We start from the raw sequence: 23,337 nt of genomic DNA, 5'->3' as shown, positions 1-23,337 counted from the left end.
ACAGAAAAACCACTCAAGGACCAGACTTAGAGGTAGCGAAAGGATGAGCCATTAGGTTATTCAACATGAATCAAACCAGGACTTTAAACCAAAAAGGATTCCAAAGTCTTCTTGTGGACAACAAAGAAACCATAAAAACCACGCTAACCCGCAACATTAAAAATAACCATCATCCTCATCAGAAAGCACTTCAACAGAGGAACTGCTGCCCCCCAACTGCTTCCGCAACCCCTCGAGTGAATAAGAGCCAGGAGGTGGCGCTGCTCATGCCCTTGTCCAGTCTCATCGTTTGGGGCTGGAGAAGAGCAAGGAGACCGGAGCGAATCTCCTTGTGGAAAAATCCACGTGCAGTCGCCCAGTCCATCTGGCTCTGCAAAAGCCTCTTCAGTTTTTTAAATTAGTTATTGGCATGAAAAGAAAAACAGAAAGAGGGAGCGTGGAGGAGAGCAGAGGGAAGAGAGAGAAAAGGGGGGAAAGGAGCTCATTTAATTTGTCCGTTTTTATTTTTATTTTACTGTTGTTTGTAATAGAAACCACAATCCCTGCTGCAAATAGGTCAGACTTAAAAACAACCCACTGTGCATTAAGAATCCGACAAGACATCTCTCAAGGACGGAGGCCAGTCTGGGTTTCTTGTTCTTCCAGCGGCAGTGCTGGGGACTGGTTCCCAGCTGCATTTTACCAAGTGAACCTTTCTACCCGGCTAAGAGCCATTGGGGTAAACAAGCAAAGCTGCTATATATGTACCAGTGGAGTTTTCCCCTGCTTGAAACCATTGGTGGAAATTGCACCTTGTGCTGTCTACACTAGGGGCTTGCACCAGTGTCTGTATGGTAGTGGTTGAAATCAGAGCACAATAGATAAGGCTTAAATTGTAGCCCATTCCCCTTGTAACCAAATGGCTTCTTCTTCCCTATCCTTGGCAGCCAGCCAGTGACTTTCATTCCTCCCCTTTGATAATCCTTGGCAGGTATATAAAACTGCATATTAACTCTAAGCTTTTGGCCTCATTTGCTAACAAGCTAAGGCCCGGGAGTCCCACTAAAACTGCGACAGGAAGACGGCAGAGTGGCATTGCAGTGGGTGGGCCCAGCTCCAGTTAAAGAAGGAAGGGGGGTGTTTCTGAGATGCATCCAGAGAAGTTTTAAGTTTCTTTCAACTTTTCTGGTTCAGCTCGCAACTTACCACCTTCAGATCCCATGAGCTACAGTATCATTTCTAGATTGGGTTAGGGGCCGAAAGCAGAACCTTGCCAATGCACACGACATGACTGGCTGATCCACAGTGAATCAACACAACAAAAAAGAAAAGATAACAGTAGAACATTTTGCGTCTAAAGATCCCAGGCACTCCATAGCGGTGGCCTGGATGATTAGCCACATTCTACAGATGGGGAAACTGAGGTATGGAGCAGCAATGGATGATTTAGTTGGGAATTGGTCCTGCTTTGAGCAGAGAGTTGGACTAGATGACCTCCTGAGGTCTCTTCCAACCCTAATATTCCATGATTCTATGAATGTGACCTGCCCATGGTCACGTAGATCCAGAGTGTAGCCCACATCTCCTGCTTGCCATTCCAACGCTTTAACTGCAAATCCGTGCTCGCTCTTGCGATCAAAAATACTGGATCAAGACACAGAGGGCCAGATTCTCAGCAGGTGTAAACTGGCGTAGCTGCATTGACTTCTACCGAATGAGGTTGATTTACACCTGCTCAGGATCTGCTCTTGGGCGGAGATTGCCCAGAATGACGTTAAAGTCATTAATCATTTTAAAGCTCCCTGTGCTGGTTTCTTTGCACCCTTTTTTCAAGGCAGCTGATTTTGGGAGTGCAAGGGTGGTGTTATGATTACAGTAGTGGTCAGAAAACCCAGTTCAATTCCCCCCTCTCTCCTCCTGTGTGACCTTGGGCAAATTACTTAATCTCCCTTTGTCTCGGTTCCCCATCTACAAAATGGGGATAAGATACTTCTCTGCCTCTCGGGGTGGGTTGTGAGGATTAATACCCCATAAGCCCCTTCAGTGCTATTGGGAAGGGGGTTGAATAAGGTTAATAAATAGTTCCTCCATTGTGTGGCACAAGGGGTGAGAGAGTTTCAGCACAACAGCCAGTCATGCAGGTTTTGCTGTGGAAAACAGCTCACTTGTGCTCTCTCTCAAGCAGTGCAAGTTTCCACCTCTCTCAAAAAACAAAACAATCAAATCTGCCAACGTTTTTTTTTTTTTTCTTCTCAAAAAGTTGTGCAATGTGAACGAACCACAGCAGCCCGGCCAGCTTCTAGTCCCAGAATCTAAAGCTGAACGTGTTTAAAACAAAATGGAAAAGGCAGAGCCAGGGAACCCATCCAGAGACTCGGGTTTCTGCAAAAACAATATTGTTCCCAGGATCTGATGCCCAGTGGCTCGAAGAGATTCTACAGAACTCTGGCCAGACGGTTAGTTATGCAAAGAGTCGTTATCTGTCGTAAAGTGGCTCAATTTTCACACTCAAATGCTCCAAGCTACAGAGTTTCAATTTAAAAATACGAGGCCAGGTCCTCTTCTGGTGTAAATCAGCAATTGACTTCAGCTAAGCTAGGCCAGTTTACGCCTGCTGAAGTAAATTACGCCTGCCCTAGGTCTGTTTTAGACTTAAAAGGCCCATTTGAACAGCAGCCCTGTGACAAACGTGTATTCAATACAAAATGGAATTAAAGAGCACAAAATAAATCATAGATGTTTTCAAGAAATGTCATTCTGCAGCTGTCTGGTTTATATCCAGAAATTCCCCAGAATGAATGCAGACTCTATTAGAGGCAAGGTACAGGATATTAATAACACTTTGCACTTTCATAGCACCTTTCAACTGAGGATCTAACAGCTTTGCAAACCTTCATGCTCGCAACATGCCTTGGAAGGAGGTGAGGCATCATTAGTGTAATTTTATTTATTCACATTTGTAAATGCACCTCCCCAGGTGCTATTATATGGGAGGGTAAACTGAGGAACTGGGTGACATGACTTACCCAAAGTCACACAGTGGTAGAATCAGAATCCTGAAGTTGGTTCTCAGCCCTCTGTTCCAACCTTTCACCCTAACTGCCTCCCCATGAACCTCCTCCTGACTGAAGAGGAAGCCAATAGCACACAGGACTTGGTAGGATAGGGCCCCAATGGAATTCCTGATTCCTTGCTAGGTTACTCCAGGTGTGAAGACCAATGATTTCCATGGAGCTACGCTGATGTAAAAGTGAAATAACAGAGTGGTGAATCAAGCCCTTAAGGCCCACAATAAGCAGTGGGAAGGCCTGGCTCATCCTCCGGTTGAAGTCAAGGAGGGCAGGCTCAGGCCCTAAGTCTGCTGCCCTGCTGTGCCAGGGAGGTGAGCTCTGGTAGTGGTTTCTAGGATGAGAGCACAGTTGAAGCAGGACCTAGTGCCCACCTCCTCTGACCCTTCTCCCCTCCCAGATCTCAGAGCTTCAGATCCTGCGCACTCCGAAGTCAACAACAAACTTCCAACTGGCTTAACTGATGTAAGGTCATGCCCTTAGTGCCCAACAGAGTTATCCTGTGCAGAGCTTCTGGCACAGGGGTGGGGTTCACAGATGCTCCTTTCCCTCCCCAGAGGAAAAAAAAATCCCTGATCAAATGTTAACAGCTCAGGATCCCCTGCTGTACTCCCATCAGCCCCTGAAGTCTGCCTGCCAACTGAGAGAACATGGTATCAGGAAGTCCCTGTTCAGGATATTAGAGATTGGACAATAAATCCCCCAGAAAAAAAAAGAAAGCTTTAAAAAGGAAAAAGTGATGTTTTTCAAATCGGAAAGGCTGAGGGTGCCGTGGCGGGCCAGCGTTCCCACTGAACAATGGAGCTCACAGTCCCTTGGCTTCCCCAGCTGCTCAGTGAGTGCTGACAGCTCCTGTATCCCGCTGCCTCCTTAGGAGCTTACTCCATCAAACCAGAGTCAGGGGAGCAGACTTGCTAGTCAGCGTCGCTCTCACAAACACTCGGGGGGAAGCACGGGCAGTGGGCCTCTTTCTGCAAGGCCTTTTGATTTTGCCGGATGCAGCGCTGGTTGGGTCACATGTGCAGTGGCTTGTGATAACGATCTCATCTTTCTAGGGCACCTTCCTGCCAGCTGGATCCCAGGGGGCTCGAGGTCAGGTTTTTAAAGGGATTTAGGTGCCTAAGATGCAGATAGGTGCCAGTTTTTTCCCAAGGGCGCCTAGGTGCCTAACTCCCAGTGAAATCCACAGGTGAGAGGTGCCGAGACACTCTAGAAAATATCTGTCTGTGTGCCTTCTTGGGAACGCAGCAGCACAGAACTCTGGGGCCGTACTGACTCAGCAGAGGAGAGCGTCACCTACCAGTCCATGACTCCACCTGCGGCAGGACCAGAGGTCTCCCAGCCAAGCACAGCCCAACCGCTCTGGACCTGGGATGCTAAGCAAGAAGCCCCGTTGTGAAATGATGGGTCTGAACTGTGGCCCTCTGATGCCAAACAGGTTGGCAGCGTCAGGACTGGATTAACGTACAGGTCAGTGGGGCTCTGCCCTGGGTGCCCAAGTGGTTTGGGGTCCTGGGATTTCATAGTATTGTTTAATGCTGCGGCGTCCAAACAGCTAATCCCATTCCCAACATGCCTCCCTTGCTAACCTTCCCTTGCTGTGCACGGAGCATTTGGAGGAGATTAGAGGAACAGCCCCAGGAGGCACTGGAACGTTTCCCACCGTCCTGCACGTGTGGGCCTTGCCGTGAGGGTTGAGGGTGCTCCCAGAAGGCACTCAGCACCTTGCGGGATCAAGCTGCTTTGCACAACCTTGCAGTCTGCTTCTTGGTGGGTTAGCACAGCCAGGCTAAGTCCCTGGAATCATGGCACATGCATGAGCCCTGTTAAACAGCAGAACCACACCCCATTTATCACTGGCAGCAGCTAGCTTCCGAGTCAGGGCTCCTTCCCACTCAGCGCGTTCCCAAGGAGCACCCGCTTAGCATGTAATCACAGTAGCACCAAACGGCCCCAATGTACCAGGTTCTGTACAAACACCTAGTAACAGACAATCCCAGCCCCAAAGAACTTGCACTTTAAACAGACCAGCTAGACAAAGGCTAGGAGCAGAAACAGAGGTAAAGCCACTTGGGCAGGGTCAGAACCAAGACTAGAGTACAAGTCTCCTGAGTCCTAGCCTATTGGCCTAGCCACTAGACCACACTGCCTCCATTACCAGCCCTGTCTATTGGTGGCCTTTGGCTTAGTCTATCCTATTTATACAGCTACAGCATAACAACACCTCACTTTTACACAGCACTTTTCATCTGTGGAGCTTTACAAAGCAGGCCAGTGAAATTATCCCCATTTTACAGATGGAGAAACTGAGGCATCTAAGGCACTAGGAATCCAGCATTCCCCCACACTCTCACCCAACCTGCCTACAGAGCAGTCCACAATGGGGTGGATCTTGCACATCTGATTTCCAATAGGGTCCTGGAACACCCAGGCCTGGCCTGTACCCAGCCTCACAAACCCCTCAGATGCAAATCAATGGAAGGAGAAGAGGGCTGAGAACTTGAAATGGCCTGTGGGATTCTTTGAATGGAACACGCATTGTTTTTTGCAGTGGGTCCTTCGGCCTCAGTAGGGAGACAGCTCCTGGCTGGGTGGCTGGAATTTAGATGATTGGCTCTAAATGGAAAAGCAGGGTCAGGCATCCTTTGTGGGATGCAGGCTTGTGTGATTCATCTGAATGACCACGGAAAAGAAGCTGAAAGAGAGAGCAGAGAGCACGAGACCTCACTGCTTCACTCCTAATGAGAGAAGGGCGGCTGGGGCTGGCATGATTCTGGTACCTGGGAGCAGGGGGTGCACATGGGAGCAAGTTAAAACTAGAGTTGCAGGGAACTGCAGGCCAAGTCCTGGAGTTCCCAGTCCCGACACTCTGTGGCATGTAATCCCCTGGTGTTTACGCCCGGGGCATGTGTGTGTATTTTTGCAACCCTTTTGAATGAGGAATCGTAGACAGTAGGTTTCTGGAGCGGCGAGGGAAACCAAAGGCACCTCAACCCCCACTCTGGAATGTCAGATGCACCATTTTAAATGATGGCAGTAAATGTAACTGGTTGTGGACTCTGCCCAAGCACTGCATGTCCCTAAGGCTGCATGCCACATGCTCTCAACCCATGCCACATGAAACCTATGCTGCCAACTGTTAAAGTAGCACCATGCTGAGCTCCCCTTAGACTCACATGCTTAGATCATGCTTGTGAGGGAGGAAGTGAAGAGCTTCTAGTCTACAGGTGAGGTTTTCCCCATGGAATCCCATCATTCCCTTGGATCCACTCTACCAATACTTGGGAGCTATCCAGCCCTTAGCAGAGAGGTATGCATTCCTGCCTCCTCACTTCCTCGCCACTGCAGTACTGGTGCAAGAGACTTCTCCTCCGCAGTGCCCTGTGTCTTGAACACCCTCCTCGTGTCGCTCCAGCTCATTTACAATCTCTGCGGAAACATGCCGTTGGTCCCCACCTACCCCCCTTTATTCCTCTCCTTTGCTACGCTGCAGCTGAATTAAAGAGAGCTGTGTATTCAAAAGAGTTCAGCATGCTGAGTGCACATTGACTGGTGGGCTCATTTGCAAATCTGGCCTTTATTTAGGTGCCTAGATGGGAGCCACATGAGCGTCCCAATTGTGGGTGCTGAAACTTTAAAAATCTGGCACTTAGTATCTGTAACCCTTTGTATTATTCTGTATTATTTAATGGTGTTATATTTTTCAATAACTAATCACTGCACTATGACTTTCTGTGAAATATTTTATTTATAGTACTGCCTGTCCCTAAACACCTGCACACCTTACATTTAAATTAACAGTACCTTATAATGGCATTATCATCATCATCAACAACAGTAATAATAAATACTTAGCGCTTATGCTATACCAAACCCACATCCTCTGTCACTATCCTGCCCAGGCTACTCAAAACTCTTCACTGTGGCAACAGGGACAGAACTCAGAGTTCCCTGCTTCAAAAGCACAGCCCCTTACCACTTGTTCTAAAGGTGAATCACCAAGTAGTATAGGGGCTCAGGCACACAGTTGAGTAGTTCTGATTCTATCCAGTAGGGGCAGCAGCTAGTTCACTAAAAATAATTCTATAACCTGTCTATTTTAGGTACTTGCTTGGCCCCGTTATCATAGTTTCTGAGCAACTGACTATCTTTTAACATATTTATCCCCCCAGCACCCCATAAGTGCTAGTATTCCCATTGTACAGATGAGGAATTGAGGCATTGAGGCACAGAGCAGCTTGCCCAAGGACACACAGGACTCAGATCTGCTGAGTCCAAGGCTACCACCCTAACCACTGGGCCATCCTGCCTCTCTCCTTAGCATCTCAGTACAACTAGGGGAGACTGATCAAGCCATCAACCACTACCCCTTTTTACTTCTCCACGTGGGCACCAATGATACTGCCAAGAATAACCTTGAATGGGTCACTGCAGACTACATGGCTCTGGGAAGAAGGATAAAGGAGTTTGAGGCGCAAGTTGTGTTCTCGCCATCCTCCCTGTTGAAGGAAGAGGCCCAGGTAGGGACCATCGAATTGTGGAGGTAAATGCATGGTTACGCAGGTGGTGTTGGAGACTGGGCTTTGGATTCTTCGACCATGGGACGTTGTTCCAGGAAGAAGGATTGCTAGGAAGAGATGAGATCCACTTAATGAAGAGAGGGAAGAGCATCTTCGTAGGCAGGCTTGCTAACCTAGTGAGGAGGGCTTTAAACTAGGTTTGCTTGGGGATGGTGACCTAAGCCCAGAGGTAAGTGGGGAAGTGGGATACCAGGAGGAAACACAATGAGGAGGAAACACAATGAGGAGGGTTCAACAGGGGAGGCCTCCTGATTCATACTGAGAAAATAGGGCAATTGGCTAGTTATCTTAGGTGCCTGTACACGAACGCAAGAAACCTTGGAAACAAGCAGGAAGAAATGGAAGTCCTGGCACAGTCAAGGAATATGATGTGATTGGAATAACAGAGATTTGGTGGGGTAATTCACTTGACTAGAGCACTGTCATAGATGGATATAAACCGTTCAGGAAGGACAGCTGGGGTAGAAAAGGTGGAGGAGTTGCACTGTATGTAAGAGAGCGGTATGATTGCTCAGAGCTCCAATATGAAACTGGAGAAAAGCCTGTTGAGAGCCTTTGGGTTAAGTTTAGAGGTAAGAGCAACAAGGGTGAAGGTAGGCGTCTGCTATAGATCACCAGATCAGGAGGATTAGGTAGACGAGGCTTTCTTTGGACAACTAAGAGAAGTTTCCAGATCACAGGCCCTGGTTCTCATGGTTCAACACCTTCAGCAAGGTTCTGTTCAGGTTCTGGCAATGGGCAAATGCTTGGGGGGCAGTTCTGATTTCTTCTGATTTCTTCTGAAGTGGGTCACTCCTTTGTATTCCTCTCTGATCTCCTCCCTTGCAGAAGCTGATTCCGCTGGAGGTGACATGTAACTAAAACCTCTCTCAGCTAGAAAACCTTGAGCCTGGGTTTCGCTCTCTTCTTCAGAGCAATGGCCCTGCCTGCAGGAATCAAAATTGCTCTGTGATTTTTGGGGGCCATAGGCGACAGCCCCCATTGTGAGAGCTTGCCTAGAAAAACATCCCAGAGCCTTAGAGCAGTGGAACTTCTTGATTCCTGTCTGGATTCGCCACCACCCTACACACAGCTTATGACACATTACAAAGAAAAGGAGCAAGCACCGAGAAATGTTTTGCTTGTTGCTTGGACCTCGGCCAAAGAACCGAGCAGAGTGGAAGTGGAAGCCAAAATATCTATCAAGACAATCTCTCCCAAACTCAGGTTTGTAAGAAAAACTGCCTTTGTAAGTTTGTATGTACACACAAGACATATTGATGTGTGTATGCACACAAACACACCCACACTCACACACCCATATACACATCTAGCACAGACACACAGACCAGCACTCACGTGCACACACTCGTACAGGTGTAGGCACAAACATACACAGTAGTAAACAGACACACTCCCCCAAACATACACAGTCACAAATACAAAGAAATACACAGAGAAACAGAGACACCCACAAATATTTATTCTGCAAAGACATGCACAAACACCTCCACAGAGAAAGCAGACAGACACTCACATAAGAGAAAAGGAAGGAGGACACACACACACACACACTGCTGTTTTTACAGTATTTGCCCATTCGCCTCATTATCAAGAAACAAATTTACTCTTGTCTTGGGAAACAGCCTGAGTGATTCCAAGAGCTTTTGGGGGGAGTGACCACATCCCAGCAAATGTGTAACCCACACACACATGTGCGATAACATAGCACACAGCGCACCCAAGGCAAAAAAAATAATAGCTCTTTTTGCTGGGAGAAAAGGAAGGATAATGGTTACTTAGAAAGTGCTCCAGACAAGCTGTCAGGTTGAATTCAGAGAACTGGAGTCTAGCTCTGGGACAGCGCTGGCTCAGAGCGATCCCCTGTGAGTTGGGTTTCCTGCCTGCTACGGTTTACAGACAACGATTCTTTGTTTCAAGTATTTTTGGTGAAAAAACACACGGCTGCCTCCGAAGAGGGTCAGGGAGAAAGGAGACAAAACACTAACTCTGGAATTTCAAAGGAAAACAATTTTTAAAAAAAGAAAAGAAACCAAGAGAGCTAGCTACCGTCTCTCCTGGAATCCTAAATCCCCATTTGGCCACAGAATCATCATCATAATAAGCACGCCCACACACACACACACACACACACACACACAAACAACAACAACAAGAACCCCAAAACAAAACCCAACCACCAACCCTCCTCTTTTCCTGTGCAATGGAACTAAAAATGGATTAGGAGTATTTCATCAGCAGGAGAACAAACAGCATCAACAAAAATCGTCACACTCAGAGACAATTAAAAGGGCGCAGAGCTATCACTGCACATTCTCTGACATGGATAAAAGTTGAAGTGGTCCAAAAACCTTCCACACAAACAGGGAGTGTTACCAACATACAAAAAAAAGAACCTCTGGTCGCTTGAGCTGGCTAATACTTTTCACATGAAAACTTTTTCTTAGTCAAAAAATGGCTTTGTTTATGAACACAAAAATTAGCAGAGAATTTTCAGGGTTTTTTTTTTTTTTATTTAGCAATTTTTTAATGAAAACTGAAAATAAAAAAGCTATTTTTCCAGTGTCCCATTTTTTTTCTTTTATTCCTCTCCACCCCGCTTTCTGGCTGCAAAACTGAAAAAAAAGAAAAAAACCTGAAATTTTGAAAAACTTCACACCAAAAATGCTCAGTTAATGAAATCCCTACATTTTTCGAAATCAAGTTTTTTTAGAAAATTGAAAAATGAAAATGTTTTCAAAATGTCTGTACATTTCGGGGATTTTCAGTCTCCCGATTTCCGTCAAGCCCTGATGGAATGAAATGGCCTTTTGCTGCACATGTGCAGCCATGCCTACCTCATAACCCCGTCCATGCAACCATGAACGCCATGCAAGCAAACCATGCTCACACAAACGCATAACCCTACTCTGCATACACACACAAAGATGTACATAACTCAAGCAGACACATATTAGCTCTAATTTTCTAGGCTGGGTGCCTAAAGCTTGGTTCCTAAATCCATATTCAGGCACCTGACTAGAAGCTATTTAATCCTTTGAAATTCCAGTTCATGTCTTATCTGCTTTCCCTCTAACCTTCTTCAGTAGCAGCTAGATGATAAGATTGCACACGGGGCAAACAATAATAGCTCTTTTTGCTGGGAGAAAAGGAAGGGTAATGGTTACTTGGATGGATGGATTTAGGAGCCTTACTTTAGGCACCCAGATTTGAAAATGTTGGCCATCATTAGGACTCAATTATATTGCAGTAGGTTGGGGAGAAGCGTGGAAGGAAAGAGAATGAAGCTGGCATGGGGCAGACAGTGAGGGAGAAGGGGAAAGACCTCCAGATTTTGAAAACACACACACAATCCGCGTCAAAATCCGCCACACCCTGCAAATACACAAACAGGCCGCTTCCACCCAAACCTTCACATCCACAGCTCTCTACAAGCAAACCAACACATAATTGTTGATGGAGGAGTGGGCACAGTTTAAAGGTTCTGGTGATATGCAGTGGGGTTCAGGATAGGACATATAAACCCTGGCAGAAATCTGGGGGGCACGTTCCCCCCACGTCCCCCCATGCATCACCTCTGTACTCCACAAACACCCACCCTAGTTCCTACGAGCAAATCTTAACACACGTGCACTAGCACGCACGAGACACACACTACTCACGCACACACACACGGAATCTCGCACGTCCACACAAAGTGCTTCTGCATGTTTGGTAAGAAAGGGCTCAATCCTGCCAGGGGCTGAGCACTCTGTCCCACTGCAGCACTGTTCTTAGGCTCCCCCATATATTTAAGCACAGTCCCATTGGCCTCGGGGGCGAATATGTATATGCTTAAAATTAAGCACCCATTTAAAGTGCTTTGCTGGATCAGGGCCAGATGTTGGACACTTTGCAGGGCTAAGCCCTTAGGGATTAAATCATACTTATATATGCATAAGCTTTGCATTTCCCTGCAGACCCCTATTTGAATGGTACCGTATTGTAAGGTGTGAGTTTTCTGAGCTACCAAGTCATTTCGAGTCTCCATGGATTAATGCGCGCCCAGATTCTTCTCTTATGTCTCAGATATCTACACGATCCTACCCAGCACTCCAGACAGCCAAGTCATGGAAAAAGAAACAGACTTTCCCTCCACTGAAAAGCACTAGATGGGCCCAAACCACTCCATTTAGCCAGGAGAGTAACTTCATTTCATTTACCAGAAAATTGTTCTGCAGCCAAAAAAGCCTGATGATTCTCATTAGAGCAATTTCTTTCTCAAAGGCAGCTGAAGACAATTTGTACCGATGATGCTAAATACTGCACATCTGAGAGTTTACGAGGTTCAGGAGCAAAGAAACTCAATGTTCAGAGTCCTTTAAGACCCTAAGGGTATGTCTACGCAGCAGCTGGGCAGACAGACACGTGTTAGCTCTGCTTGAGCTAGTGAGCTATAAATAGCAGTGGCGGAGGCTAGCCGCACAAGTGTGTACCCAGGGGGTTAGGCAGGTTTGTACTCAGGTGGCTAGCCTGGGTCGTTGCCCATGCCACTGTAGCCACACTGTTATTTTTAGCATGCTAGCCTGAGCAGAGCTAGCAGGGTCTGTCTACCCGCAGCTGCGTGCAAGCAGAGCCTAAATAATCAGAGGAGAAAATGAATATGCTATGAGCACCTGCCTTCCACGTTTGCAGTACAGTACAAAGTTGAGCGATGTGAAACTCCGATTCTGAAAGGCACTTATGCATGTACTTAACTTTAAGCATGTGCTTAAACAGAGGCTTAAGTGTTTACTAGGAGAGGGATCTAAGGCAGAGGAAACCTGCAACTAGTCCATTTCGCCTGATGGAAAATTGACTATTTTTGTTTGCTAGTTAATGACTAAAGCCCTTCTTCAAAGGGTTTGCTTTAGTGATAGGTAGCCCTTAAAAAGGATGCCCAGACCGTCAATAGGGCAATGGTCCCAGACACGTGATACAAGGATTGAATATATTTTGTATTATATTGTGTAAGAATATGCATCAGATATGTGTTTTGCATTTGACCTTGAATAAATAGATCCTTTGCATTATCCATGTGCGTTCCTAGAGAGCACACAAAGAAATATATAGTGAGTTGACCAGAGAAGCTAACAGGGTCTTTTCTGTCTCTGACTCTTCTATGATGCTATGACAGACACAGAAGCAGTGTGGTCCAGTGAAGCAAGTAATGGGCTGGGACACAGGTAATCTTGGTTCCATACCAAGTTCTCTGCACCACCCTGTTGTGTGTGTGTTGCTTCATCTCTCTCTGTACTTCTGTTTCCCCTTCTAGCTACCGCCCTTTGTCTGTCTTGTCTATTGGGGTCTCTTATTGTGTGTCTGAACTGCACCTAGCACAATGGGGCCCTGATATTAGGTGGGGGTCTCTAGGCACTATGGAATACAAACAGCTATAATAATGATTGAAAGAAAGGAAGCAAGGACAGACAGACAAAGGGGAGGCAGATGTGTCCACTGATTGCTCATTCGACAACATGAGGACGTTACCCAATGAAAACCAACGCAGCCTTCAGGATTTATCATTCCATCCTAGCTTTTGAACAAATAAATACATTCTTAATTTAATAATCACAAAGAAACAACAGTAAAGCCCACAACTGGACCCTGGTTCAGATTTCGTAAAAACAAGATTTACAAAGAACTAGGGCCAGTCAAAATTCTTCTGTGATGATGATTATTTATTACTTAAATTCAGTAGGAACAAAGCCAAACAATCATTCCCCTGCAAGGTCTCTATCCAAATCATTGGGGCCTTGTGCTGCAAAGTGAAAGTGACTAGAAGAAACTAAGTCTGTTTCATTTTCAAAGAGAAGAGAAAGACAGAAAATAAATGAACAGCTTAAATGGTAGAGCATAAATTAGATTTTAAATCAATTCTTTCATGTTTAATCGTTTGAGATGTTAAACAGGGAAGGAAAAACACATTTTCATGAAAAATAATGGATGATTTTTAACCTGAGCATTTCCCAGCCAAAGGAAGTGCCAACTTGAAATCTAGTATACCGGTATTTTAAAAAGTGAGCTAAAAGGAAGCAAGAAAGGCCTTGTATTTGAGAACCAGCCTGAGGTATAGGCAACTTGGGCTCAATTCTGATCTCTGCCACAGATTTCTTGTGTGACCTTGGGCCAATTACTTAACCTCTTGGTGCTTCAGGTCCCCATCTGTAAAATGCAGACATCATAATTCCCAGAGTCTTGACTTCTCTGTTTAGATTGCAAACTCTTTGGGACTGCGACTGTTTCATATTATGCGACAGCACCGCACCAATGCAATGGGGCCCAAAGCTCAGCTGAGGCCTCTTGGTACAGCTGTAGTACAGTAATAAAAGTAGTGTCAGGTACTAACACTGCTAATATCTATGGCTTTGCTGCCACATTTTCCTACTAAACAAGAATGTTTTTACCTTCCTTGGTACTCGCTGAAAGAGCCACACAAATAACAGGGGAAACGGACTATGGTGAAACTGACAATACTAGAAGCTCCGTCAAATGCACTCAAGGAACAAACTGGGGGTGGGGAAAATGGAAACCCCCATCCTTCATTTTTCCTTCTAATCTCCTTCCTTTTCTGCGATCTTAAGTGTGACTTGCAATGATAGTAGGCAAAAAAAGAAGTCAGCGAGAAGTGTGATTTTTACATGGAGGGTCTCCCTTTAACAAACATGCCCGAATCCCCGCTCTCTTGCTTTTATTTTTAGCAACACCACCTGGCCTCAGACAGAAAGAGCACCGCCCTGGATGTGTGTGTGTCTGTTTGTGTTTATGGGGGGATAGTGGGCAAGTGGGTGCTTATGTGTTTTCTTATTCAAACAGGACCGAGCCACGCTTTTATTATTTTTAAATAGATGACTATTAGAGTAGAAAGAGAGTGGGAGAAAGGCCTGGTTGGCTTTGTCTCTGTAATGTGCCATGTTTTATCAACTGACGACTGGCTCATACAGAGACAGCAAAGAGGAGGGGGCACCAGGGAATAGGCAGCTCAAGTGGATGGCTATATTTGGGACAAAAGCAGCACCTGTAACCAGCAACATTAATCCATCTCTCTCTGAAACTAGGGACCAGGGCAGATGTTTGAGGTTAAATGCACGGTGGTGCACTCGGAAAGAGGCCTGTGCTGAAGTACTGGCTCAGAGAGCGTATCTAGTCAAATGGAGCATCTTCAGACATCACACGCAGCCGCTCTTTAAATTTGTGATCTTGGGCTACGTCCGCCTGATGAGCTAGGGGTGTGTTCCCCTGCTTGCGTACACGTGTGCTAGCTCTCAGCGAGTTCATGCAAGTATAAATAGCCATGTAGCCACGGTAGCATGGGTAGCGGCACACCCCTAGTGGGCAAGGCAGAGGACTGGAAGTCAGGACACCGTTACTAGCACTTACAGTAGGAGAAAAGGAGACAGAACTCCTGGGTTCTATTTCTGGGCCCTGGGAAGAAGTGTCACATGGTTACCAAGTATGGGACAGGGAGTTCTACTTCCAGTTCAGACAGTAGCTCACTGTGAGACCTTGAGAAAGTCACTTGACCTCTCTGTGCCTCAGTTCCTCCATGTGGATATGGGTAATTTACATAATTAAATATGGATTTCCAATACCAGTGGTGTCACCTCTTGTGAGTTGTCCAATATTTGTTTATTTTTATTCAAGACCCAGCTCTTGGAGTCAAGTGACACAATGAGAATCTCTGCTTTCATTTTTTTTTTAAAAAAACCTACGTTTCTAGCCCTCAGAGTTGCAGAGAACAGCTTGAAAACATGATTAGGTTGTATCCTAAAGGCTCAAAAACTAGACGGCAAATAAAAAGAACCCAAAATATATTATTTGTTAACTCTCATGGTTTTTAAGCCCCATCTCAAGATTTTTGCATGCTTAGGCTTGGCAATACTACAATAGTCTCCAGCATGGTCTAGTAGCATGGGTACTAGCTAGAGAAGTAGGATGGACCAGTAATCAGGCCATTTGATTGGGATAGAGGAAACCCTCTGTGCTTGGTCCTGTCTCCTACTATGCCCAGGAGCAAATCTATTAGCCTGAGCTTCCCCTCTGTACCATGGAGATAACAGCACTGCCCTAGCTCACAGGGACATGAAGCTATAAATACATTGAAGACAGAGAGGTATGTGGATACCCCAGTAATAGGGGACAGATAAGTATCTTACAAAGAAGGGCACTTGCCCTGGATTCTAATCCTGTCCTGCTGTGTGAGCTTGGACTTTCCCCCTTTCTCCTGTCTATTTTAATCGTAAACTCCTTGAGGCAGGGACTATATGTTTGTACAGCACCTAGCACAATGCGGCCCCAAACCTGGCTGGGGCCTCGACAAGCTACCATAGCACAAATAATTAATAACGTGACTACCCTGAGTCCTCCAGTCTCCCCCAGATGCTCTTTTGTCCAAACATGTCTATTTACACACTGCAAACATTTTTCAGTCTTTGAAAATTTTACTTCTTGGATGCAATGTGGACGTTTCCGGGCCTGAAATGTAAATCCCCTCCAAACTCTTATCACCTGGATTCTCCGGTTTCTAATTGGTGAGGTGGATTTTTTCCCCCTCTTTTTCTTTTCTGCATCAATGTCTCCACAGAAGAGGGATTGTAAATAACAGAGTCCCGTGCTGTGAGCACCCCCTTCTGGTTCATTGGCTATCCTGCATGCCAGGCTCATGTCTACAAATACAAATGGCTTCTGATAGGATGGGAAGTACAACACTGTTAAACCAAAAAATTCCTTTGGCTTCACTGAAAACTGTGCCTCTGTGTGTGTGAGCACAGGCTGAAATCTTTAAAGGACAAACATTACTTGCATGTTTCAAAGAGGGCCCTACATACAATGCAGAGAAATAAGACTGCTAAGGAAAGAAATGATAAGCAGATTCCAACCCTTTGGTTAAATACCAAGATTTAACTAATACCTGGTCACTTGCATGGAAGATATACAGTCAGACCTGAATTTTCAGAAGGTCTCAGCACCCACAATTGGGGCCAGGTTTTCAGAAAAGCTCAACTCCCATTTAGGCATTTAAATGAGAGCCCAAAGAGGGTTGGGTTTCAAACTTTCCTGTGCTGGGAATACCCTATTTCTTCATGTGAAGGGAAGGAGTCCAGGTAGGGTGACCAGATGTCCTGATTTTTGGGTCTTTTTCTTGTATAGATTCCTATTACCTCCCAACTCGTCCCGATTTTTCACATTTGCTGTCTGGTCACTCTAAGGCCAGGAGTCATATGATGGGAGCATGTGACTGAGACCCAGGCTGACTGGGGAATATAAGGGCAACCTGAGATCAGTTGGTAAGACAATCTCTTTAGCTTCAGGCAGAGACGTGCAAATGGGCAGTGAGGAAGGCTATGTGGGGAGCAAGGTTGCTGGAGAAAAGCCTGAGCTGGGACAAGGCTTAGAACATGGCACCTGGGGTTGTGAGCCAGCGAGAAAGCTGGGTGGAAGATTTTGTGTATCCTATTGAAATTAAGGTTAATAAACCAGGCCCCACACTTGACATGTGAAAGCCTATGTGAAGTTATTTGGGAACCCAAGAAGGAGAAACCAAGGCAAAGGATGGATGTGATGCTAGGCTGGCTAAGTCCCAGCTACAGTATGCAACTGAAATACTGCAGAGGGAATTCATGCGTCAGACTCGAGGCCTATCTAGCCCAGTATCCTGCTAGTAGCCAAGATCGGCTGCTTCAGAGAAAGGTGCAAACAAGTTTCTTCCTGACCCCAGAATTGGCGTTTGATCAGGGTTCATGTGAAAAACACTGTGATCATAGGTGCTTAGGATTCTGGTTCTAGGGCTTATTGCAACACAGCACCTTGAGCATCACACTGGGACCAGAGTTCAGCTCACCAGAGGGCAGAGGGAGAACTGCTGACCTAATGCCTGCAACATGCAAAAAGCAAGGTTTAAAACCTGTTCATGCAAAAAACAGCAACTGTGTAATCAGTTCATTGATTCACTAACAAACACATGTGAAAATGACAATCACGCAGTCTTATGCAATGGGGCTGGCTGGCGAAGCGGTGGTTTGCATTTCAGCATGGGTGTGTCTGCAAACTGGGATGTTACCAGCAATCTGTGTGCATGGAAACTCATCTTTTCATGCAATGGGCATAAAACAGTGGACTCTGTTTTTAACACAATCAGAAATATTCCAGGAACAGAGGAAGACAGATTATTTATTACTCAAACCACAGGATTCTTCTGAAGCCAAACTCGCCGTTCTTGGTGCATGCTCCAGGGTTTTGAAACATGTTGTGCTTGTTTTTGTGTAGGTGGAGGGGGTTAGGCCTGTAAACGGAGGGTGAAGCTGGGATTTAGATTGAGTGTTTTCTAGGGGAAATAGAATGGCATAATGTAGGTTGTGGGAGCTGTATGAGGGAGGGATTGTGAGTTGGGGGGTGGGTGTTACACCTCTGTGGAGTGGATTTACAGCAAATTGTGAAGCTTACACTGAACCACTGCAGAATAGAGAGTAGAATAACGCAAAGTCCCACTAAGCCATGCTGGGGGAAAAGCAGCTGGTAAGTTTCCCCTACAGCTATAGCGAACTCAACACAGGATCTGGGATCAGAACTGCGAACGCAGCCACCCCCTGCTGCAGGCTTCCCGTAGGTCTAGACGGTTATTTAACCAGCAGCAATCTCCCCCCGGGTGGCTGCATGCCTCCATAGAGGGTTAACGTGCAGCCACTGGGGGAGGCTGTGTGGCAATATATCTCTTGAGGGTGCATCTTGGGATATCTGTGAGTCATGGAGGATGAAAGCCTGAACCGTCTAACTGCAAGGAGGCAAACCTCGGTGCCCTGGAAGGATTCATAGGGGAATCTGGGCCCAGAGCCTCTCAGTCCCTATGCCGGGAAATGCACATAAGCAACCAGTTTGTTTAGATCCTCTCTGCTCTGAGCTGAATCCCTTTTGGGATTTAAAAGAGGGAGAGGAGAGAAGAGATGGTGAGCTGGAGAAAGAGGAAGGGGAAGAGTGTGGGAAACAGAGAAAAGAAAAGGGGGCGGGAGAGAAAAAAAGCAGACTGACCTTCTTTGGCTGCGAGTCGTGAGGAGGGCTCTGTGTGGGTTGGAGTGTTGTAGACCAGCAATGAGCTACCTGGAAGGCAAACAAAGGGGGTTACAGTGATGTGAATTCAGTGTATTTTCGGGAGGGCAGAGGAGAGCCAAGGGGAGGGAGGGATGGGAAGATGTCATCACCCGGAACTAGGGGCCAGATTTTCCAAGAGCTCAGTATGTTGGTTGCACGAGGGGTGCTGAGCTCTCCTGAACCCCTGGCTGGAAACGTCACAGTAGGGGCTGCTGCATGCTGAACTTGGCTGAGGATCTGACCCATTAGTGAGGTGTCTCAATGGGAGGTGGGTTCTCTGGGAAATCTGGCCCGGGCTGTGGGCATTGAGCCTTGAAAATCTGGCCCTGAATGCTTGTGCAAAATCTATTCCTAAGAAAGCGCCTGAATCACCATCCACAGCGAATTGTCTGGTCCCTTATCAGCTCTGGTTTGGGACTGTAACTAGTGGGTGGAGTAGGAGGCCGCTAGGCAGGGCTTCCTGATGCTGGGGTATGTCTACACTGTGGACTTTGCTGTAGTTCTGTCGGCATGACCCCTTCGTGTAGACAGAGGGGGTGGGGTTCCATGGGTGTAAGAATCCCACCTCCCCGAGCGACAGGCTTGACAGACAGAAGCATTCTTCCCTCCACATAGCTCTGGCTTCCCGGGGGGTGATCTTTTTACAGTCCTGAGCAACGTGGCTATGTCGACTTGACCTGAAGTGTAGACCAGGCCCTAACATGTGACCTGGGATAAGTCGCCCCCCTCTGTAAGTTAGAGAGAGTGTCTAGGGATGGCTCAGTAGCAGCATCTCTCTGGTGTTGCTGTTACCGGGCCTGGCTGGAGCCGGCAGGCAACAATAACGGGTGGAAAAGTGAATGGGCAGTTTGGTAACCTCACTAACGGGTCAGGATTTCAGTCCCTTCCGTCTCAGCTGAAGGTTCAGCCACTTCTTCATTTATCTGGACTGTTCCACCCATCCCTGCTCCGCACTTCCTACAGCACCTGCTGTGCCTGGATCGCTAAGTATTTCGCATGCATCAGTCAGTTAACCCTCTCAGTGCCGCTGTGCACGGCAGCGGTATTCTAGGCATTCTGCGGATGGCAAAACGAAGGCATGGAGAGTCTAAGCCCTGGTCTACACTGGGGCGGGGAGGGAGGGGGGGATCGATCTAAGTTACGCAACTTCAGCTACATGAATAACGTACCTGAAGTCGACGTACTTAGATTGACTTACCATGGTGTCTTCACCGCGGTGAGTCAACTGCTGCTGCTCCCCCGTCAACTCCGCCTGCGCCTCTCGCCAAGTTGGAGTACAGGAGTTGACGGGAGAGCGCTCGGGAATCGATTTATCGCGTCTAGACTAGATGCGATAAATCGATCCCCGCTGGATTGATTGCTACCCGCCGATGACATACCCTAAGACATACCCTAAGTGATCTGCCCAAGGTCACAAAGCAAGTCAGTGTCAGGTGGTGTCCTGAATGCCTATTCCGTGTCCTGCTCTTGACTCCCACTTCCCTCCAGCAGAAACACGAAAAACACAGCCCTGAAACTGATGCCCCTGCAAATGTCACATTGGCTTACTGTGCGGGAGGTGGTGTTGCAAAATACTGGGGTTCTAGCCCCAGCTTTGCCAGAGGCATGCAGGATGAGCTTGGCTAAGTCACTTTGCTTCATTGCTCTACGCCTCAGTTTCCTCATCCATCGATTAAAAAGTGCTATCTAAGAGTTAGGTATTATTAGAGATGTGGTTGTACAGCACTTATGCCAACAGCGCCTCTAGAAGCTACTATAGTCATAAAGGAGGGGGAGGGAGCTCTTATTTTATCCAAACCAGATTGTCCCCACCTCTGGCTGTGAAACATTTCTTGTTTCACACATCGAGATTGGAGATGGACATGAGCTGTGAAGGTGGGATCTGAACGTTTCCAGGGTGCACATCTGGGTCCCAGTGTTCCAAGGGGTTTGGATCTGGGTTTTTGGTGCAGATCCCAGGTTTTTTGCTCAGTCCCTTCTCTAAGCAAATGTATTTGAGATAGAAGTGCATTAAGTACCACGGTAAAGAACACGTCACAGAGGGAAGGATTTATGCTTTAAGTCGGCTACATGTGGGGCTCCCCGGTGGGGATTGGCCCTTTTTCCCATCCAGTGCTTCATTTGTAATGAAAGAGGTGCCGAAACTAAAGGAATTTTTTTACATTCATACTGATGTGGCAAGCCCAGAGGTACCAGGCTATGAACTGCCACACCTAGAGGTGCCGGCGCTCAGCCCTGGCTAGTCCTGGCACAAATTAAGCACTGATCCCATCCCCCGTGAACTCCTATGCTCGCAGTGGGAGCACTTGAAGGCAGGCATGTAATATGCATTTCACGGTTGTCTTGTTACAGGTATTTACCCTGCATGTGCTTCTGGGGTGACTTTTCAATGCAACTCTCTGAAGGAGCCTCCACTCAGGAGGGTATGCGTGTGGGGGGGCCACATTCTTAATGGGACTGGGACCTCTCTCACTGAGGGCTGATGACGTGACCTAGTGCAGGGAGCAATCCTGCCCTGCTGTGGATGGACCAGCTGTGACCACGGCGACCCTCTCCACTGCTCATGAATGATTTGAACCCCCTTATTCTGGGAGACCTGGTCCTATGTATTTAGAACTTGGCTGTACCTGGAGAGTGGCAAACACTCTGGCAGGGGTCTGGGATCGGTGTGCACCTCTCTATCACTGATTGAGCAGGGTCTAAATACTGAGCCCTGTATAAGCAGCACCTCCCTCCCTCCTACTCACACCAGCCAGACCCAGGGCCGGCATAACCCATTAGGTGACCTAGGCGGTCACCTAGGGCGCTAACATTTGGGGGGCGGCGACTGTGGCGGCCGGATCTTTGGCCACCCCGATCGTCGTCAGTATTTTGGGGGCGGAACCTTCCGCCGTCTAGGATGGCAAAAAAGCTGGCGGCGCTCCTGGCCAGACCCTTGCCAGCATTACCCCCTGGCATTTGTTGCGAGTCTTGCCTTCCTGCTAGGTAGGATGTAGGCTCCAAACACCAGCAGCACCAGCGACGCTGGCCCAGATGAGCACTGCATTCCTGGCACCTCAAACACAAACCAAACTATAGCCTTGTGCAAGCCAGCGTCTGAATACAGTGTGGAGGTGTTGAAAGGCAGCCTTGGGGTAACTGTAAAACGTAGTCCCCTCCACCCTGAGCTGATGCTTGACGTTACCGGATGAAGCATAGCACAGTGGAACTTTTAAAGAGTGGTGGATGGACAATTTGGCAAGTTGGGACAAGTGGGGGAAGGGGAAGGAAGCAGCTTGGTACAGGGCGTCTCCTATGTGGTGTCCAGATGCCACAATGGAGGGTGTAGTATATATACCAAGAGAAATTAGACCAGTGTCCTCTTGCTACTGTTGAAGGCATGCAATTGCTTTGGCCACTTTGTTCATATTCATATGAGTTGGTTTGTGGTTCAAGTATTTGTTTCATAACACTCAGGAGGGACCGGCCCGACATCTCCACCCCTCTTTCATTTGCAGGCTTATTTAAACTAGATCCTGACTGCAAAACACCACACGGCTTGCCTCAGCCAGACGGGGAAGTGCTGGCCGATTCAGAAACACAGCTTTCTATGACTAAACAGGCTGCAAATGCCTGGTCGAGCAGACTGGCGGAGCAGAGGAGGTGGGCGGGGAGGGAATAGAACTGAGTGAGCTTGTAAGAGCAACCTACAGTTACTTGATGCTCAAAAATGCAGGCTGAACTGCTGGAAGGGAAGGAACCTCCCTCAGTTTAATTGCTAAAAGTTTTCACCTTTGCCCAACGGTCTGAGGTTTCTGGTGGGAATGCCACAGAAAAGGAAATGTGGTTCCTATTAGGGGTTTAGATGAAGGAGGAAGAAAGAGAGAGCAAGCCAGTGACACAGAGACCTGGACAAAGAGAGGCAGATGGAGAGAGAAAGGGCCAGCCCCCGCAGCCCTGACTTTATTCATCCTTGAGCGAAACTCACACTGTGACTGAGAGCTCCGTTTTCACCCTTGTCAGCACCTACCCAAGTCAACGGGAGTTTGGGCAGAATTGCTACTGTGTAAAGACATCAGGGTTTGCCCCCAAGACAGAGCCTTAGCAATGAAGGCGTAGGGTATTACAGCGGTTGTCCTCAAATGCTCCGTCGTGCAGGAGGAACTGCATAGCGTTTGATGTGTGTGGGAGGGGTGGGTTTATAGCTGTATTCTTTTCATAAGAGGAGCTGGAGAGAGTGTGAGAGAGAGATTTTTATCCACAAATCCATCCCTGCTTAAAGGGCAGAAACTTCTGCTGAGTCGCAGCCGCTGGAGCAGCCTGGCTCAAACACAACTGAACCTGAAATGCCTTTGCATCCCCCCACCCAAGAGTGGGTTGTACCCATTCCCCTAATGATGCAACCCCCTGATTTTACAAAGGTTCTGGGTGTCTCCAGACCGCTCGGGAGGATCAGGGTTCTACTGTCTTTGGAGCAGGAGTTTTGTTTGGCCTCAATATGGGGTCAAAACCACAAACTTCTCCTCTGCTACTACCCCTAAATCCAGTCTGATTGTTGCTGTTTTTTCCAGCCTCTTTTCTTTTGCACACACCACACATGACCTGCCCCAGTGACTGCAGAAGGAAAG

General features: G+C 47.2%; 1 protein-coding gene across 5 annotated transcripts in view; it reads right to left on the bottom strand.

Moving 5' to 3' along the window:
* The window catches only part of FLI1 (Fli-1 proto-oncogene, ETS transcription factor), a 114,151-nt gene that overhangs the window by 8,480 nt on the left and 82,334 nt on the right, over positions 1-23,337 (bottom strand). For all 5 annotated transcript variants that reach the window (XM_034754440.1, XM_034754441.1, XM_034754442.1 and 2 more), the window contains one exon: positions 18,671-18,739. In XM_034754440.1, the coding sequence (XP_034610331.1) occupies positions 18,671-18,739 (69 nt within the window). The remainder of the gene's footprint in view (positions 1-18,670; positions 18,740-23,337) is intronic.

The sequence above is a fragment of the Trachemys scripta genome, chromosome 21 (genome assembly GCF_013100865.1).
Source record: "Trachemys scripta elegans isolate TJP31775 chromosome 21, CAS_Tse_1.0, whole genome shotgun sequence".
Classification (NCBI taxonomy): domain Eukaryota; kingdom Metazoa; phylum Chordata; order Testudines; family Emydidae; genus Trachemys; species Trachemys scripta.
The sequence above is the reverse complement of the archived record's forward strand: the minus strand, read 5'-3'. Positions and strand labels throughout refer to the sequence as shown.